Source organism: Pinus tabuliformis, chromosome 4_2, assembly GCF_031772625.1.
Source record: "Pinus tabuliformis cultivar Carrire ecotype Pingquan chromosome 4_2, CPIR1, whole genome shotgun sequence".
In the NCBI taxonomy this organism is placed as follows: domain Eukaryota; kingdom Viridiplantae; phylum Streptophyta; class Pinopsida; order Pinales; family Pinaceae; genus Pinus; species Pinus tabuliformis.
The window spans coordinates 204,150,288-204,171,792 of NC_142304.1; the positions used below are offsets into that span (position 1 = coordinate 204,150,288).

Genomic DNA, 21,505 nt, shown 5'->3' on the forward strand with positions numbered 1-21,505 from the left:
GGAACGAGAAGATATTTGAAAGAGACTACCCCAGATACAAGAGGCACCTGTTTAAAGATCTCTGCATATTTTATGGAAATAGGGCCAACAAAAGAGAAGGTTAACTCGAGACAAATCCAATATAAAGAGATTTGGTCACAAAATCCAGATGATTTTTTTTAAGGAGCTTCTACTAACAGGATCTGTGGCAGGGGGGTTTTTCTTGTATAAAAGCCTGGCAACTACTTTCAATTTTGTTGGAATAGTGGTACATGGACTAATAAAAGAGCATCGCGATTAGCTCTTTGGGGGGCACTCCTATTTGCTAACTGGCTAGCTATAGAGGATTTATCAGTTTTGGGAACCCCAAAGTGATTCTGGATTGGGTACAGAGATCCACTTTTGGGCAACCTTCCCTTATCTTCTGGATGCTACGCATCAGATCTTTCATGGGATCCTTCCAGAAAGTGACTTTCAGTCATATATTCAGAGAACAGAACCAAGAGGCAGATTTTCTCTCTAAGAAGAGTTGTTTCCAAGCACCGGGAAAGATCTTCTTCACTGCTTTTGACAATGGCATCCTCATCAGCACATGGAGTTTTAATTATTAAGGGCATCACTGACTGTTCACTGAGAACGATCCTCATATGTCTTTTCAAGTTTTCTGTTTATTTTCTTTTCTTTTTGAAGAATGTATGGGAAATAATATAACAATGTCGCTGAGAAGGAAAGTTAGAGAGGTAAGAAATCTGTAATGATGTTATAGACCTTTAGAGACGCTAGTAGATACATAGTGATTAAGATCCAAAATTATAAAATCTTCTGAGTTTCTACTGAGACTTATCTAGAACATAGAGTTACATGGACATAAGATCTGTCACTACTGCAAATGTATTTACTTTTATTTTGATTAATGGAAGTTAGGAGGTTTTTTTTCTCTGAAAAATCACAAATGTTTAGCCTACAAATAAATGTGCAAAAGTATCGTATATAAGCCAATAATAATAATTAATTCTCTATCTAATCATAACCTCTTAAACAATATATTTAAATTTAAACCCCAATTCAACATCTACAACTTGTGCAAAGTAAAAAAGCATCAAAATACATCTTAAACACAAACTAGCATGAAGTTGCATCCAAAAAGGCAGGGCAAAGACTACAGAGTAAACAAAATGAATAATTAATGTTAACCCTGTAACCTCTAACCACCCTTTCTTTGTCTAGCAGAGACATAAAAACTCTGAATATTCAATTGTCAATAGGTGGGTGGGGGTTGCTGCGTTGGCAGTAAGCCAAAGCGCTTCTTCAGCAAAGTGCGATGCTTTGAGTATTTATCATCTGGAGAAAACCGTGCTGTAACACAAGAAACCTCATGAGATAAAAGATTTTAAAAACATCAATGCAGCAATGCTATCCTCACATATTAATGACATGACATCAAATAAAGTAGTATTATCATAAAAATAAAGGAGACATACCAGGGTGGGCTGACTGTGTTGGAGACCCTACGGGGGAATCCTTCTGCAAGAAAAAAACACATTAAATTAATGTGTGACTCAACATGTAAGTTAGTTTACGCTACATTGCATTGAATATAGAATATAAAAGCACTCATTAGTATCCCTTCATATCTACTTCCTAGCAACAGTGTGGAAGCAAACTCCACACATAAGACAGCATGCCTTCAACCAAAGGTCATTTACATATCAATCTCTACGTAATTTATGCCAAGCAACATACATGACTATCTAGTATCCAGGTTTCAAGCTTGATCAGAAAAGCATTAAAACAGGCAATCTGGGTACCAGAGTTTAAGAGCGACGGGTTTCTGCTTGTAAGAGGCTGAATGGACTCAGATATGGAGACCTTGTTTCTGTGGAAGAAAGACCGAAATCTTTTTTCTGTGGATGGAGCGAAGTTCAAGAAGGATCTTATCTCTGTAAAGATATTTTATCTTTGTTGAAGGGCAGAATCCCTAGAAGATCCGAGACCTTTTTTCCTATGGAGGGTCGAAGCCCTAGAGGAGGCCAAGAACCTCAGTCTGTAAACAGAAGGGACCGAAACCAGATCTACTGCCTAGATTGAGTTCTGAGGTCTGTTTTGTTCAGATCCATAATTATTGTCTAAGTTGACCTAGGTTGACTTGTGAATATTAAAATGTACCTTTGTTGAACTGAAGAATTTCTCCTAGAAAAGATTGTTGGGTTTTCTCTCAAGTTTGGGCTTCCCAGGTGAAAATTTTGTGTCTCTTTGTACGCTAAGTGCTTGGCTGTCTCTTTATGATCCTACTGTCATTATTGCATTATGGTTAAGAACTTGTTTAAGAGATCATTGGAAGTAATTATCAGATTAGAAGATCGTGAAACATCAACATGGTATCAGAGGGATGGTAAAAAAGCAGCCTTAATAAAGTTCTAGTCCAAGTTCTGTCAACAATGCTTTTGACCAGGACAAAGAGAGACCAAAATTCTGTCTAAGGCCTTAGAAGACTGTGACAAAGGGCCAAGAGGTCTCAGGATTGACCTCAGGAAGGCCTCAGGACTGATTGAGCAGAGGCCAAGCAGCCTCAGAAGTGGCCAAGAGGTGCGAAGGCCTGTGAAATAGCTAGTGAAGTTCTTAATAATTGGACCAAGGATATCATCAACATACTTATAAGCATTCTTAAAATCCTTTTGTTACTGATGAACTTCTAAATTGTTTTTCCAATAGGGATCCTTTGGGAGGAGAATGTTGACATTGAATTCTTAATTTGGATTCCATAAATCTCTAGCTGCTTATGAATGATAATGTCATAAGCTGTTGTGCAAAATCTTGGCCATGAGCAGGTCAGAGCCTGTACCAAACAAGGAGAGTGGTGATACAAGTTAAATTGTCTAAGAGGATTTGAAATCTTTTGCATCCCTGTTGATGAAAATTGTTTCACCATTGATTGCCTTTAGCTTCAAGGATTATATCAGAGAACACGCAGATAACATTTGTGGATTATATCTTCTACTTGCTGCATGTTGTAATCTATGTACTGAAGGAATTTTTCATAAGCTAATGGTTCATCTGAGGATCTAAATGTGTAGATTACAGAGGGCTTGTTTAGGCCTGCCTCTGAGGGAAGTCTGAGGATCTCTTATGATATTTGGAGAAAAGACCTACAATTGACACAAAGTCAAACTCTTGTTCACTATCTATGCAACAAATTCCAGGTGATCAATGAGAGGTTTGAAATGATATGATGGCATCCAATATTGACTACAGCAGGATAAATTTGCACATGTCAAGTCTGATGAAATTTTGGGCTTCGGGTTTGTAAGCCCTAGAAGACCTGAAGCAAATCCTGAGTTAATTCTAAATTCTGTGGCATTATTGAAGCCGTGGCATAAAATCGAATATTTTGAAACAAAACCCGAGCCCCATTCTAAATTGATCTTTAGACTTTTGTTGTAGCGAGTTTGTGCTTGTTGCTGTTCAAGGGTTCATTAATAAACTGATGTTTAACTTGCCATGGCTATGTTGAGCTCATAATGATGCCATTGACTATAGTAAGATTGTTGGCTGTGTCATGATTAATGTACTTAAGTATGCTGAGTGAAAGGCTGCCTGAGCTAAGATGACAATTGTTGCCATGATGACCAGGAAGAGGTTTTATACTGCGATGTGTATTGCTCTATCCAAGAATCTTTTTTACTAAAGCCTGGTACTGCCAGTTTTGTTGAAACAGGAAGGGTATTTGGAAGAATCATTTATAGCAGGAGTGCTAACATTATGGCCTAACAGAAAAATGACTGATTTAGTACTAAAGCAGCAAGATTGATAGTAATCAAAAGGACAACTTGGTACAAAAATTGAAAATCCTAGACCTATATTCAACATTATAGGTCTTGATTGAGGTACTAAAGACTGGTGATACCAAAAGAAATGGAGTTTCCACCTCCTGCACCTTTCACGCCATATAACTATTGTGAATGGAAGCGAAGGATTCTACTTCAAATCAAAAGTAGAGGTTTATATCGAATAGCCATGCAATCAAAGATTGAACCAAAATATGTAGTTAAAAAATCCAAATATTTCAACCACATGGATGAGGCCTTATGTCTCCTATACTTATCAATTCCTCCAAAATTACTATTTCATGTTGAAGCATGCATGGCTCCAAATCAAGTTTGGACCACCTTGGATATAGTCTTCAGAAGTAGGATGATATGTGGGGTCACATCCATGAAAATGAAATCAACTTATTAGATCCAAGAAGTTTCAAAACCATTCAAGGTTTCATCACAAGGTTCAAATCCTTGTTACTCTAGTTGAAATAATGCAAAATTGACAAATCCAAGAAAGAAATCCAAATAAATCTTACCATATTGTCAAAATTGGGTCCATGATATGCTATATTTGTCTCTGCATTTCACACAATCAAGATTTTGTGTCCCATGCACTTGCTCTACATGACAAGAGGAATGGCCAACTTGAAATCTAATGAGCAATCCAAAAGAAAAGGAATGAATTGCTCATTAGATTTTGGATGCGTGGTCCCACTCTCTGATTCATACAGATCATCCCCCTTCCGCTCATTATACTCCCTTTCATCACTTCTCCCATCTAGGTCCACATAGTGTCAGCCACCCCCTCCCCTTGCCCCACATATTGGGTCGGGCCTAGAAGGATGCCCCGAAGGTTGATGGCAATGCAGCTAAAAAGAAAAGAAAAAACATAATTGGTCACATTCAACAAGAAATTGTACCACAAAATGCAAAATATGGTCGAGACAAACACATTTAGCACACGGGCAAAAGCCATTGCATGAGGGCTTCCCCTTTCAATGGTCATCACCTTGGTTCCTAGAGGCCCTTGATGAGTCTCCTTTATCATTCAGGAACCCATGATTGTCCCAACCCCGAGTGGGCGATGAGTTGCCCCACCTCAAAAGCAAGTATCCACTGCTAGAATTTGCATATCATGGTCTCGTCGTCCCTTTGAGCCTCGAGCAGTTAACCAAAGAAAAACGCAAAAGAAAAAAGGCATTTCAAAGGTGGAAATATCAAGGTCAGGGTAACTCATGTACCATGATTGCTCCCTCCTATAGATTATTTACCCAAGTGTGGGCTTCCCTTTTATTAGCTACCCTTGAGCCATGGGATGTGACCCGGGTTGTTCCCCTTTGTCCCCTACTCCACTTCATCATCATATCACATGACACCACCATTTGATGTGACTCACTTTAAAAGTAGAAACCACCTAATAGGATGATTGGTTAACCCCTTTTAAAGCTTGGAAACATTGGCACATGCCAAATCCCACCATGGAAGGGCATGCCATTATGAAGTGCCCACTTAATGACAATGATTTGTAGACTCTTTTACTTTATTATTTTAATGACTTGATATGTTGGAAGGTGCAAAGACGCATTGTAATATTCCTAATTAGCCATGGCTAATTAGAATATTTGATTTTGCTCAATTTTGCCTTCTATAGTTATTTGTAAATAAAAAGGTGAGGAAAAGGGGACATAACTCACTTTTAGAATAAAAAGTCACTTCCTAGTAGCAAAACGTTGTGACTTAAAGGGGAGCCAAGGGGGCCAAAGGACCACGAGAAGATGGGGCCCACGCAGACACTTGGAGGGACTGCGCAGATGGAAAGGGAACACGTGGCAAGAGGGGATTACGTTGGAGGAGGTGAGCCTTGGGATTGGGAGAGGCCAATGCTATAAAGGAGAGAGGAGCCCCCTCATTTTGTCATTGGACTATGAGCATTTGAGCTAGTCACTTCGACTTGGAGCACGCTGGTTGTTTAGCCTGTCTGCAGCATTGTTTAGTGCACTGAGTGTCTCTGTTCGGAGATCTCACCCTTAGCCCCGAGGGACTTCAAGTGCCTACTCGGGCAAGGTATTTTCAGCAGTCTTTTGCAGTTGTTTTGATCTTTGGCATTGAGGTGGAGCTAAGCATTACGAGGCTGCGCAGTCTTGAGAGAGAGGGACGCAGTTCTTCTGGGAGCAGTTCCGGGTTAAGGATTTGTGGAGGAGTTGAGCTGGGATATTGAGCAAGGGATCAGCTCTTGCATATTGGAGGGGTTTGGCAGAGTTTCAGGTAGTATTTTGGAGGATTCTACTCAGTGGCAGCGTAGGGCCTTGAGGGATTGTGTCATTCCCAAGGGGACGATTTTCGGGGGTCGGCCATTTCAGAAAAGCTTTCTGGGTTTTCTGGGTTTTCTGAGTAGGGACAGATTCCAGAGTTTCAGCGTTTTCTGAGGAGGGGAACAGCCCCAAATTCTCATTTGATTTCCAGTAGTAGCAGCAGCACGGCAATTTCCCAGCAGCATCCACGCAAAGGCCATTCCTTGTTATTCTGAGTGTATTTCTTCACTTGCCTGGTGCAAGTCGAGGTGCCATCCTCTGATCACCTCCTATACTCATTCCATTACTCAGTATGATAAAATGGCTTAACATTTCTCTTTGCATTTCTCGAGTATCTGCTTATATTTCATGCTTATATTATTATATGTTACACCACTGTTATTTTTATCATTTTGAGTTTCCCGGTTATTATATTCTTTGTGCGTATTTGGTTGGAGTTTACTGGGTTTTGGGGAAAATCTCTGAAACGGGATATTACAGTGGTATCAGAGCATAGATCTGGCTCAACCTATGGAGCTAGCAATCTATGACACCGGGGGAAAAGCCCTACATCTGTTACAGAGGTAGGAGATACAGAGACGTTGGGCGTAGGTTGGAGAACACCTACGGAGAGGGAGACTGTGTTCCGGTGGTGGACACAGAACAAGAGGAGCCTGTGGTGGACGCAGGACAGGAGGAGCCTGTGGTGGACGCAGGACAAGAGGAGCCTGTGGTGGACGCAGAGCAGGAGAATCCGATGGCAGATGATGACAGGAAGAAATTTGCAGACATGCTCCTCAAATCAGTGCAGGATCTGTCGAGGCAGATCGAGGTGATGGGGCAGAGATTCACGGCAATGGAGGCTAGACAGCGTGAGAGCCCACGAGTTTTCCAGGTTGGAGAGGGATCGGGTGCATCTCACCATTTGCCAGAGCAGGGTGCCACTCAGCGTGATACTACTCAGCAAGTGGCCTCACATGCCCCTATACGCTCTACCATGCCCACTTTCCTAGGAGCAGATACGGGGGCTGGAGCACAGCAGGAGGCAGAGCCCGGTCATATGGGCAATTATTTTGCGGAGTACCAGGCCTATGGGTAGGAGTTCAGGGATGCTCTCTCATTCAGAGACTTTGTTCAGCTCCAGCGGGATAGTAGACCCCGTGACCATCACAGAGGATACCGGCATTATCATGATGGAGACACCCACCGCACTGCTAGTAGATTTCACTTGCCTACGTTTGATGGCTCATCAAACAGTTCAGCAAAGTCTTGGGTGGAGAAGCTGGACATCTATTTCCAGCTTAACCAGATGTCGGAGACAGAGGCCATCAAGGTGGCAACATTACATTTGGATGGTGAGGCCCAGGATTGGTGGTTCCATGGGATGGTTACACTCGGGCATTCCACAGTGACGACGTATGCCGAGTTCACCAGGAGATTGATGGAGAGGTTTGACCGGAGGGATCCGAAACAGCACTTTGTTGAGCTGACGAAGCTCAAACAGACAAGGAGCCCAGAGACCTACAGTGCGGACTTTTTGAGTGTTTCAGTGACGGTGCCAGATCTATCCACGGCACGGAGGATCTACATGTATGTTGAGGGGTTAACAGAGCCACTTCAGGGTCTAGTCAGATCCACTAGACCAACCACCCTTCAGGATGCTATTAGCAGGACCCGGGACTTACAGGATGTCTTACCCAGGACCTAGACACCTTACCCCCAGCGACAGGCTTTTCAGCCTAAGGGGAAGGATGTGAGGATTCCGCCTCCGAAGGGGAATCCAGGACGGGTACAGATTGATGATGATGCCAGGAGGGAGTTGAAGAAGAAGCGGTTGTGCTTCACCTGTCAGGAGCCGTGGGCACCAGGACATAGATGTGCTGCTGGCAAAGCACATTTTAGTGAGGTCTTTTCCAAGAGCAGCGGGGAAGAGGATGAGGAGGATGATGTGGAGATAGGAGATAGTCATGCCATGCAGGGTCCCTCGCCGCCTCCACCAGCAGCAGCAGGTGGTGTAGCTTTTGCACCTACCGGAGGAGCCCTTGCAGCATTGCAAGGAGTTCCCAAGTATTTGATGCTGCACGTACGGGGGACAGTACGTGGCCAGCGAGTATCAATTTTGGTTGACAGTGGGGCCACCCACAACTTCATCGATGCACAGATGGTTGAGCGGAGAGGTATACCGACAGAGAGCTTCGATGGATTTTCAGTTTTGGTCCCAGGAGATCAGACCATGGTGTGTGCTCGTTATGTTCCAGAGTTATCAGTGACAATGGGCACCTACACACTGACTGACCACTTCTTCGTGGTCAATATTCCGGACACCAACATAGTACTAGGTGTTCAATGGCTCATCACTCTAGGGAAGGTCACTATAGATTGGAAGGCCCTAGAGATGGAGTGGGATGACGAGAAGACAGGGAGGCATGAGAAGATACGGGGACAGCACACATACCCACCTCAGACTGTTTCAGCTCATCGGATGGAGGCAGTCTTCCAGAAGAGAGACATAGAGTGGGCAATGGAGTTGCATGCATCAGAGGCAGGGACTACAGGGCAGACAGTGCACACAGAGATACAGGCCATCCTTGACCAGTCTGCCACAGTGTTTGGGGAGATTCCTCCGGGACAGCCACCAGACCAGGGGTTTGAGCACACCATTGAGCTTGAGCAGGGCATACAGGTAGTGATTACTATCCCCTATAGCATCCCAAGGCCTATCGAGATGAGATTGAGCAGGCCATTTAGGAGTTGCTGGCTCTTGGGCACATTCAACCGAGCACGAGTCCTTTTGCTTCTTCCGTGGTGTTGGTGAAGAAGAAGGACAGCACATTGAGGATGTGCATTGACTACAGGGCCCTGAACAAGAAGACCTTGAAGAACAAATACCCCATACCCAGGATCGATGAGTTGATGGATGAGTTGAGAGGAGCACGGTTCTTCTCAAAGATTGATTTGAGATCTGGGTACCATCAGATTCGCGTGAGGGAGCAGGACATTCCCAAGACCGCCTTCAGGTGTCACTATGGGCACTTTGAGTTTTTGGTGATGCCCTTCGGGCTAACCAACGCCCCAGCTACATTTCAGTCTTGCATGAATCACATCTTCCGCAGTCACTTAAGGAAGTTTGTGTTGGTGTTCTTTGATGATATCCTCATTTACAGCAGGACTTGGGAGGAGCATCTCCAGCACATTGAGACAGTATTGTGCATCTTGTAGGAGCAGCAGTTCTATGCCAAGCTCTCCAAATGGGAGTTTGGGTTGACGGAGATGTTATACTTGGGACACATCATAAGAGTGGATGGAGTGAGGGTCCACGAGGAGAAGATCAGGGCCATCAGAGATTGGCCGGAGCCGAGAAACATGACGGAACTTCGAGGATTCAATGGCATTTGTACTTACTACCAGAAGTTCGTCAAGGGTTTCTCACAGCTTGCTGCACCCCTGACAAATTTGATGAGGAAGGGGGCATTCAGTTGGTCGAATACAGCACAGCAAGCCTTTGACAGGCTCAAGGAGGTTATGAGCAGCTGCCCAGTGCTTGCGTTGCCAGATTTTACGCAACCATGTTTTGGAGTGTGATGCGTCGGAGAGGGGATCGGCGCAGTGTTGATGCAGGGAGGTCACCATATAACCTTTGAGAGCCGGAAGCTCCTTCCGCACGAGAGGTTGTATTCTCTATATGACAAGGAGATGTTGGCCATCATGCATGCATTGGCTAAGTACTGACAGTATTTGGTGGGTAACAGGTTCAGGGTGAGGACTGATCACAACAGCCTCAAGTTCTTTTTGGAGCAGAAGCAGCTACAGGAGAGGCAGCAAAAGTGGATTAGCAAGATCCAAGCATATGACTTTGACATTGAGTATGTCAAGGGTAAGAACAATGTAGTAGCAGATGCCCTTTCACGAAGACCAGCCACGTTGTCTCTTATGAGCTTGGACGCAGACTGGAAGGCCCGACTCTTAGTAGAGTACTCCAAGGACAGATTTGCATGTGAGGTTTTGGATGGGCAGGTGGCGGATGACAGGTATAGGGTGGTCGATGAGATCATCTACTACAGGGACTGGATCTTCTTGACTGAGGGGTCTCAGCTCAAGAAAAAGATACTTCAAGCGTCACATGATTCACCATTGGCAGGTCATCAGGGGTTTACCAAAACCTACAGGGCCATTAGAGAGAGGTTCTCATGGAAGGGCCTCAAGGAGGACGTACTCCAGCATGTCCGGGAGTGCAATGTTTGCCAGAGGAACAAGGGGGAGATGAACCATCCAGCAGGACTATTGCAGCCTCTTCCCATTCCGAAGGGGAAATGGGAGTGTATTTCGATGGACTTCATCACAGGGTTGCCCATGGTACAGGGCAAGGATTGCATCTTTGTCGTCGTTGATCGGCTGACAAAGTACTCACACTTTTTCGCCATATCCGCACACTACATAGCAGCGCAGGTGGTCGAACTGTTCTTCAGAGAGATTTTCAAGTTACATGATCTTCCCCAAGACCATCACTAGTGACAGGGACAGCGGTTTCATGGGTGGATTTTGGCAAGAGCTTTTCCGATTGGTGGGGACGGAGTTGACACCGAGTACCAGTTATCACCCACAGACAGACGGGCAGATAGAGATAGTTAACAAATGGCTGGAAGGCTACTTGCGTAACTATGTCAGTGGGCAGCAGCGAGCATGGCTGAAGTGGCTGCATCTGGGGGAGTACTGCTACAACACTACACATCACATGTCCATCGGTATGTCACCATTCTATGCTTTGTATGGATATCATCCTTTATCTTTTGCTGACGTGATGTTTGGTGCTAGCAAGGCTCCGAGAGCCAAGATTTGGATCCAAGAGAGTCAGGATATTCTCCGAGCTCTCAAGGATAACATGGCTACAGCGTAGAACCAGCAGAAGTTGTATGTTGACAGGGGTCGGGTGGAGAGACAGTTTGAGGTAGGAGACTTGGTCTACCTACGATTACAACCATACTGACAGTCGTCACTGAAGCAGAAGGGGGCTGAAAAGCTCAAGCCCCGCTTTTATGGGCCATACAGGGTGATACGCAGGATTGGACAGGTAGCATATGAGTTGGAGCTGCCCCAAGGCAGCAAGATTCATAACGTTTTCCATGTATCATGCCTGAAGAAGGCGTTGGGACAGCATGTGACAGTGACAGATGAGCTACCACCCATGGATGATGAGGGGCATTTGGTGTTGCAGCCAGAGGCTATTATTGATACCAGGGAGAGGCAGCTACGGAGCAGGACGGTCCAGGAATTCTTGGTGAGGTGGAAGAATTTACCAGATGAGGATGCCACTTGGAGAGTGAGAAACTTTTGCAGCATCCGTCACTTCAGTTGCTTTAGGACAAGCAACATTTTGCCGGGGGAGACTGTAATATTCCTAATTAGCCATGGCTAATTAGAATATTCGATTTTGCTCAACTTTTCCTTCTATAGTTATTTGTAAATAAAAAGGTGAGGAAAAGGGGACATAACTCACTTTTAGAATAAAAAGTCACTTCCTAGTAGCACAACGTTGTGACTTAAAGTGGAGCCAAGGGAGCCAAAGGACCACGCAGAGATGGGGCCACGCAGACACTTGGAGGGACTACGCAAATGGAAAGGGAACACGTGGCAAGAGGGGATTACATTGGAGGAGGTGAGCCTTGGGATTTGGCGAGGCCAATGCTATAAAGGAGAGAGGAGCCCCCTCATTTTGTCATTGGAGTATGAGCATTTAGGCTAGTCACTTCGACTTGGATCACGCTGGCTGCTTAGCCTGTCTGTAGCACTGTTTAGTGCACTGAGTGTCTCCATTCGGAGATCTCACCCTTAGCCCCGGGGGACTTCGAGTGCCTACTCGGGCAAGGTATTTTCAGCAGTCTTTTTGCAGTAGTTTTGATCTTTGGCATTGAGGTGGAGTTGAGCATTGGGAGACTGCGCAGTCTTGAGAGAGAGGGACACAGTTCTTCTGGGAGCAGTTCCGGGTTGAGGATTTGTGGAGGAGTTGAGCTGGGATATTGAGCAAGGGATCAGCTCTTGCATATTGGAGGGGTTTGGCAGAGTTTCAGGCAGTATTTTGGAAGATTCTACTCAGTGGCAGCGCAGGGCCTTGAGGGATTGCGTGATTCCCCAAGGGGGTGATTTTTGGGGGCTGGCCATATCAGAAAAGTTTTCTGGGTTTTTCTGGGTTTTCTGAGTAGGGACGGATTCCAGAGTTTCAGCATTTTCTGAGGAGGGGAACAGCCCCAAATTCTCATTTGATTTCCAGTAGTAGCAACAGCACGACAATTTCCCAACAGCACCCACGCAGAGGCCATTCCTTGTTATTTTGAGTGTATTCCTTCACTTACTTGGTGCAAGTCGAGGTGCCATCCTCTAATCACCTCTTGTACTCATTCCATTACTCAGTATAATAAAATGGCTTAGCATTTCTCTTTGCATTTCTCGAGTATCTGCTTATATTTCATGCTTATATTATTATATGTTACACCACTGTTATTTTTATCATTTTGAGTTTCCCGGTTATTATATTATTTGTGTGTGTTTGGTTGGAGTTTACTGGGGTTTTGGGGAAAATCTCTGAAACAGGATATTACACGCATTGGATCTTATTCAGGATTGCAGATGGTCTCCATTTTGGGTTTGGCCTCCCTATACGGGGTCCTAACCCTCCAGAGGGCTACATTGGCAAATGTAGGGTGTGTGTAGACAGCCATGGGCCTCCACAATAGTAGACAACACTCCATGGATCCCCGAAGATGTTCAAAGATTGCTCGAGATTCACCTATTGGACAATGAAGATGCACCTCGTTCACTATTCCCAGCCAGAGCCACATTTGTACCATGCTCTTAGCAGATGACCCAAGACTTGTGTGTTGACATGGCATCACCTACACCATCATCTAAGCCCTTACAGATGGTCTACAGGCATCTTTGATTTATTTGAAGACCCATGAGGTTACTTGTGTGTCCCCACACCCATTGGGAGCACCACAACTCTATTATTTCGAGAACAAGGAGCCAACCCCTTGTCCACTACTTTTGGGTGTCCTATTCATCATTGTGGCACTTGTGGACTTTATCAGGCTTCTTAGAAGGCCCAACAACATGTATTATTAATCATTTGACCTCTTAAGAGGCTTATTCTTTTGTTTATGAGCTAGTTTGGTGGGTTTGTCACCAAAAGCTAGTTATTTTGCACATTATTTTATTCTAGGGGCTAATGTAGGCCCAATTAGATAAATCAAACTCCTTAGAAGTGTATAAATACATATGATGAGAGTTCATTTGGAGATCATCACTTAGATTGGATCATATCTTCTTGTAAGATTTTCGCTATCTTTTGAGGATGAGACCTTTTGGATGAATGGATGAATTTCGATGTTTGGTTGTTCTTCTTTGTCTTGGAACTTCTATGATTGGCATATCTTGGTGATTGGATATATTCTTCTTACATGTAAGTACCATTTTAATGTTATTTTGATTCTTTATGTTGTTGCATTCATGATATTGGGATTTTTGCTATTCTAGGGTTAATTTGTTGCTTTTCTTGGAACGAAATTGTGGAAATTGGATCTCTAAATAGTGTTGTATCATGATTGGGCCATGTTTGAATGAATGAATGAATGGCCATAGAGACATCCTTGTCTTGATAAATCACCAAATATTGTTGAACAAAGCATAAATGGCCTTGAAGCTACTTCCATTAAGCCCTAATGCCCAACAAAGTTGTCTTTTATGCCTCCTTGACAAGTGGAAATCAATCCAAACTCTATATCTTCCACGACTCCATCTCTCCCAAAGGACAAAGCACTGGTCCTCCTCTGGTGATCACTTTAAAGCTAATTTATTTCACCTTCCCCTCTTTTCTAAGCCTAGTCTAAATAGGTCACCTAGGGCATCAATTATCACTCAATCTAGTCATCCAAATACTTCGATTTTTCGTCCATAACTGTGTTGGTGTATCATCAAGAAGCCCTCCAAATTTCATGAAATTCCGACAACAAGATCTTGAGATATCACAAGTCCTAGCTCGAAGACCAATTCTTGCCCTTGGTTTCCCTTAGGCTAGTAGCCTCATTGGGATCATTGCATTGTCTTTCATTGAATATTCATTATTTGATCCCTTTCTCCTCCCTAATTAAGTCAAGCATATCATTGGCTGCTAAATCCTATCCCTTCCATCTTGCCTTCCAAGGCAAGCAAGCCACCATCTTGAGCCTCTCTTGTGAATAGACCTCTATGATCACCCCTCATCCTATCCTTGATCTATTCCTCTTCGTGATCCTTATTATATCGGGTCTCCTTCCATCGATGAAAGTCCCAAATAGTAGGGAGCTTTAGCTGAAGTGACAGCGGGCTATTACTCCATTGTTTCCCTTGACCTAGCAATTGTCCCTCTAGGATCCCCCTTTCGGAACCCTGCTAGTTTGAGCGGTAACATGCAACACACACAAAAGGTACACATTGCATCTTTATATTTAGAAAACCCAATCAGTTTGCGTGGTATTAATGGCTTTGTTCTCGTAAATCACTCATCACTTGGACAATTTTTACAGAAGAAATGATTGCACATTATGAGGATACAAAGAGCAATACCTTCTTTAGCGAATTGATAAATCTCAAACAAAAGTGTTCAATTGGGGAGCACATTGAGGACTTCCAAAGATTGAATATCAAGGTAAATGATATTCCAGAGAAGCATCTAACTGATGTCTTCATAGGGACTTGAAAACATAGCATCCAACATGAGATTCGCCTTTGGGAACCTAAGTCATTGGAGAATGCATTCAGGTTGGCAAGAAAAGTTGAAAGCAAAATTATGGCAACAAGGAGGTCTACCACTCAACTATAAAGATGGAATTGTTGTCACCCCTAGCCTCCCACTACCTACAAGGTTGACACCACATCAACTGAAGGAAAAAAAGAGCAAAAGGGCTTTGTTACAATTGTGATAGCAAATACACTAAAGGTCACAAGTGTGCTAAGAAGAAATTATTTTACATAGATTGTGAAAAGGAGAAAGAAAAGGAACAAGAAACATCAAATGAAGAAGATATACACCAAGAACCAACCCCCGAGATTGAAAAAGAAGAAAGGAATCCGACCATATCTTGTAATGCATTGGAGGGAATTACCACTCAAACTCTCAAGATACAAGGATATATCAAAAGGAAAAAGGTAATAGTGTTGATTGATTTAGATAGTACCCATAATTGTATTCATTGTAAGATAGACAAGGATTTGGATTGTTTTCTATATTCAACACTAGAGTGTCAAGTGATGGTTACAAATGCAAGAACTATAAATTGCTCAGGGAAGTGCCATAATATCAATCTAACTATGTGGGAATATGTATTAAGTAGTCCAATGTTTTCCATTCCAATGGGTGGTGTTAATGTTGTATTAGAAGTCCAATGGTTACAATCTTTGGGGATAATAGTTTTTAATTTTCAAGAACTTTTCTTGAATTTTTTCCTAGAAGGAAGGGAAATTGAATTAAGGGGTATCACAAGTAAGCCTGGGAAAATAATCAACTCTAACAGCATGACAAAGCTTTTGAATAAGGAACAACGAGGGGTAATTGCACAAATATGCTTAGTAGATGTTCAAACATCTAAGCCATCCATTTCTCAAGATCTCCAAAGAGTCATTGACAATCATTCCAAGGTATTTCAAACTCCCAAAGGTCTCCCACCTATTTGCAATCATGATCATGCTATTCACTTGATTCGAGGAAGTGTTTCTCCAAACATCAAACCTTGCAGATATTCCTATGCACAAAAGAGTAAAATAGAACGTACGGTTGCAAAAACACTAGAGGCAGGTACAATTCAACCTAGCCAAAGTTCTTTCTTCTTGGTGCATAGGAAAGATGGATCATGGCATATGTGTCCAAAAAATAGAGAGCTCAACAAGCTCACTATTAAAGATAAATTTCCCATTCATGTCATTGATGAATTGTTGGATGAACTACTTGGAGCAATTTACTTCACCATGTTGAATCTTCGTTCTAGATATCATCAAATTAGAATGAAGAGAGAAGACATTCTGAAAATAGCATTCAGAACTCCTGAAGGTCATAATGAATTTTTGGTCATGCCTTTTGGCCTTACTAATGCACCTTCCACATTTCAAGGTTTAATGAATTCCACTTTCAAACCCTTCCTTAGAAAATTTCTGTTAGTATTATTTGATGATATATTAATCTACAACAAGTCTTGGAAAGATCATGTTCAACATGTTGACAAGGTGCTCAAACTATTGGAGAAAATAACAATTATATGCAAAACCCTCCAATAGCTTCTTTGGGGTATAGGAAGTGGAATATTTGGGTCATATTGTATTTCATGATGTTGTTAAGGTAGACCCTAACAAAATTAAAGCCATAAAGGAATGGAAAATCCTAACAACCTTAAGGCATCTTCCAAAATTCTCGAGTTGACAGGCTATTATCACAAATTTGTTAAGAACTATGGGAAAATAGCAACACCTCTAACAACATTACTGAAGAAAGATGCATTTTTTTGAACTCCAGAAGCAACTAAGGCATTTGAACATCTTAAAGAGGCAATGTGTCGAGCTCTGGTCTTAGCTACACCAGACTTCACAAAAACCTTTATTGTGGAATGTGAAGCCTCAAGAAATGGCATTGGTGTTGTTCTAAGAAACCGAATTCGTCCTCCCCCACCCCCTCGTGTCTTGAATCCCACAAATCGGATACGATTCTCTAAGACACGTGTCTAATTCACGACTCTAGCGTGCCCTCGCACATGGGACTCGATGGGCATGTGAATCTTATTCGATGGGCAGCGTTTAAAGCCGATTTGGGCCCATTTCTCATTCATTCTTGAGTGTCTCTTGTTGTGGGTGTGTGGGGGCGACTAGCAAAGGGTTTGGGAGCATTTTGGAGGTGATTCAATCAATAGGTAAATGCATTTTGCTTCTATTTATCTTGCATTTTTGCTACAGCAATTTGCATGTCCATTTTTTTTACAATGTTTGTGCATTTTTTCTTTATTTTTTTACAGCATTCATGGCTCAATCAAGGGCAGCAGGAAAGGGACAAAGGAAGGAGAAGAATGTCACCATTGGTGATACCCCTCATGTTACAATTTCATCAGGGTCTGCACGTGTTCCTCTGTTGGAAGTGGGCTTGCAACAGCAACTTCAAATGTTGATGGCTTAATAAATTTAGAAAGACAGCATGCTCAAGAAAGCAAATATCCCTTGTCGAAGTATGTCACAAGAGATCAAAGGCCAGGCAGCAAATTGAAGGGAGGAGGCAATGTTGCTTGGAAATGCAACTATTGCAACAATCGTTTCAAGAGCACTTATTATCGTGTGAAAGCTCATTTAGTGGGCTTACTAGGTTGTGGAATTGGAGCATGTGTAAATGTGTCTTTAGCTAAGAGGAAAGAAATGGAAAAAAAAGGCCAATGTTGGTGTGGCAAGGGTAGTTGTATCATCTAAAAAAAACAAGAATGATGATCCCCTCCCATTCTTGAGGAAAAGCAACAGCAAATTTCCATTTGAGAGTTTTGGTGGGGGTGTGGGTCAAGCAACAAAAAGGAAGGCAGTGGCACTTGGTCCAATGGACAAGATTTTTCAAAAAGAGAGACGGGAAGAGCTTGATATCACCATTGCATTCTTTTTCTATCTGAACTTCATATCCTTTAATGTTGCACACTCACCTTTATTTCTTGAGATGTACCAAGCTCTAACTCAAGGGGCTCCATCAGGGTATGTGCCTCCTGGGTCAGAGAAGCTTAGAACCACATTGTTGACTAAGGTAAAAAAAAGTGGTGGACAAAATGTTTAAGCCTATTAAATTAACATGACCAACATCTTGGGTTAATATTGTTTCTGATGGATGGGCAAATCCAACACCCCACCCACTCATAGTTCATGGTGTCTTCCTTGAATGGACCAATTTTTTTGAAATCGGTCGATGCACTTGGACAATATAAGGATGCATAATATAGTGGTGAGTTGTTCATTACAGTTATTGAAGATGTAGGTGTTGATTCTTATGTGCAAATCATTACAGACAATGCACCTATTTGGAAGGTTGCTAGCATGATTATGGAAGCTAAATATCCACAAGTATTTTGGACACCTTGCATTGTCCATTCCTTGAATTTAGCACTTAAAATTATTCCTTCTGATGAGCCTTGGATTGGAAGTGTTATTGAAGATGCACGTAATATCCGCAACTTTGTACAAAATCATACAAATGCCCTCACAATCTACAAGGAGTACACCCATCTATCATTGTTGAAGATTGCAGATACATGGTTTGCCTTTTCTTCCATCATGTTAAAGAGGTTGAGGGAGGTCAAGACTGCTCTTGGGTCCATGGTTATTTCAGAGTTTTGGTCTTTTTGGAGAAAGACAGATCGAGCAGCCTCAAAAAGAGTCAAGGACACAGTGTTAGATGATGCTTGGTGGGAGAGGGTAGATCTCACTATTAAGATCATGGACCCTATCATTGCTTTGCAAAGATTTGTAGATACATACCAACCCATCCTATGAGAGGTTTATTAGGGATGGGATTCCATGATTGAGTCTGTGAGGACCATAATTTTTCAGAGTGAGTGACTTGAGTATGAGACATCATCAAAGGCCTTCTTCACCACCACACAGGATATTCTTGTCAGCAGATGGGACAATAATTGCACACCTTTGCATTATTTGGCTCACTCGTTGAACCCAAAATACTATATAGCCATGAGTGGTTGAATGGTGGACCTTCCCGCAAATTCCCTCCTCACATGGATGGTGAAATTTCACAAGGGAGAAAGGATGCATTGAGGCAGATATTTCAAAATAGAGCTTCCCTTGATGAGGTGGAGGATGCCTTTACAGATTTTTCCAGTGGCACTAGGCGATTTGCAGGCTATGTTGTGATTAGAGACAACAGGGCTAAGAAGCCCTATTCTTGGTGGGAAACTCATGGGGCAACAAGTACTCCTCTACAGCAATTAGCCATGAGGCTCCTCTCTCAGGGGACTTCATCCTTTTGTTGCGAGAGGAATTAGAGCACATATGGGAATTTGTATAGTGTCAAGAAGAGCAGGATTGAGCAGTCCAGGGCAAAGGCAATGGTATATGTGCAAACCAACCTTCGTCTTATTTACAGGCAAAGGGACGAGTGGTTGAAGGGAAAGACAAAGATGTGGAATGTCTTTCCTGATGATAAGGGTTTGGACAACAACGTTGAGTTGGCATTGGCCAACTTGGATCTTAATGACCCAGTGCTAGAGCATGTCAATTTGGAGATAATGGTGATACTCTTGAGGGGTCATCCTCCACACCAGCAGATGCACTGATTACATTGGATACAAAGGAGGAGGATGCAACAAAGGAGAGCAGTGGTGACCATGAGAGTGATGTTGATTTTGATGATGATGATTGATGAGCTACCTACTACCTTGTAGTTGTTTTGTATTTGCTATTTCTATTATTTGCCATTGGCATAGCTACTACCTATGTAACACATTTTGATGTTGATGACTTAATGAGAACATTGTAGTTTCTTGTCTTTCTCCTATTGGATCATTTATGAATTTGTACAACTTACAAATTTTAAATTTACAATGTAGAATCTAGATCTATGTCTGAATTTGTATCATGAATGAGAATTTGTTTAAGAAATATCTATTTAGTATTATATATACATCATAGTTTTAAAACTCCGACTCCGACTCCGACTCCGAAACGGTAATGACTCGACCGGCTCGATTTCAGTGACTCGGTCGTTGTAAAAGATACATTAAATATTTATTTCTTTTTATAAAAAAACATAATTTTAAAGATTTTCATTCATGTTTCCAAACACACAGCATTATAATATAGATGGAAGACAACATATGATCAAAGTAGGCTCATGAACCAATCCATTATATCAAAATGGTACCCAATGGCAATACATAATCAACTGTCATACATGATCAAAGACTCAAAACAAAAAACACATAACCAAGGAGGCTAGAAATGGCCTCTACAACAAACGTAAATTGTGACCAGACTCCAGTACTAGTACTACAGCTACTGGCTAGTAGCTACTGCCAAAGGAGCCAAGATCATGTCGATCAATCTCTGTATCATCATCAGAGTCAGATAGGGGGCCCCATGGCTCCTCCTCATCATCATCATCTCCAACTGCAACTGTAGAAGTGGTACCACTAGCAGGTTGTGCAACTGCAGCAGATGCAAGCTGAGATAGAGTAGATATGCGACTGCACTTCTGTCGTGGCTGAGCAGAGGAAGCACTTACAACTGGAGTCCTTGTTGGCTGTGAGACTAAGGCTGGTGGATTGGGATCTGCATTCAACTGAACAGCATGTTCAAGTTCCACTGATGTCTCAATATCTAAATCTAAATCAAGATCCTCATCAGGATCAAACTCTGTTGGACGACTCTCCACTACCCAATCTGATGTTGGATCAATGTCTTCCAACACAATGGGATCTGAATCAGGGCTTTTGTTCAGCAAATGGTTTCGTCTGAGCCAGAGGTTGTATTGGACATAAACTAGATCATTTAACTGTTTTTGATCCAAACGGTTTCTCTTCTTTGTGTTACTTGGGAGCAGGAGAGAAAACGGGAGCGGGAGCAACATTTTCAGAAGCTCCTGGTTTGGGAGCGAATCCTAGAGGAGTTCGACAACCAATGTCACTAACATCAAGGTACATAGAGGGGTTGGTGCTCTTGATTAAATACGAGTTCCATACCCTAATACATGACAAAATTCAATGGAAACATTGCAATCCTCCAATCCTGAAATCCTGAAAAATTGATAAGTCTGCTGGATTTTGAATGAAATCTAAAATTCTACTTTCTCCATATGAAATCCAATGAGGCCGAAACCACTCTCAAACATCCTGAGTCATTTCATGGTAATGTTAAAAATTTAAGTAAAAGGATGAAAATTTGAATAGCATATCAATAGTAGAGAGCATTTGAGTGTGTTAAATAGGGTTTGGGAGGGGGAAATGGACCCCAAATAACATTTAACTAATTCATAAAACACATTGGAGTTCAAACCAATCAGCAAACACTTCAAAATGTCATTAAAAAAATGTCAAATCGTTGTTTTGATGGGGTTACAGGCCACTGGTTATGACTCGGCCGAGTCAATACAGAAACGGCCGAGTTGGCCGAGTCATGGCTGACTCGGCCTACTGAACCGCTTCCTCCACCGAGTCACATTTTTGGGCAATGAAACGGATCAACTCGGCCGTTTTCGTTTCGAATCGGCCGAATTTTAAAACTATGATATACATATATATATAGTGTCTTACATGTTTTGTTCCGAGGGGTCTACATGCCCCATGTCGGACACTCAGATTTGTGTCCTGCATGTCTCGTGTCCCCATGTCAGGTGACTTAGGTGTAGTTTTAATGCAAGAAGGAAGACCC

The 21,505-nt window shown here is 42.5% G+C and overlaps 1 protein-coding gene across 2 annotated transcripts in view; it reads right to left on the minus strand.

Annotated features, from left to right (window-relative positions):
• Window positions 1-1,000: 1,000 nt before the first annotated feature.
• LOC149168831 (H/ACA ribonucleoprotein complex subunit 3-like protein) overlaps window positions 1,001-21,505 on the minus strand; it is a 43,829-nt gene continuing 23,324 nt past the window's right edge. For both annotated transcript variants that reach the window (XM_089428442.1, XM_089428441.1), the window contains exons 3-4: window positions 1,461-1,503; window positions 1,001-1,335 (exon numbers count right to left, since the gene is read on the minus strand). In XM_089428442.1, coding sequence (XP_089284568.1) covers window positions 1,238-1,335; window positions 1,461-1,503 — 141 coding nt within the window. In that variant the 3' untranslated portion in view covers window positions 1,001-1,237. The remainder of the gene's footprint in view (window positions 1,336-1,460; window positions 1,504-21,505) is intronic.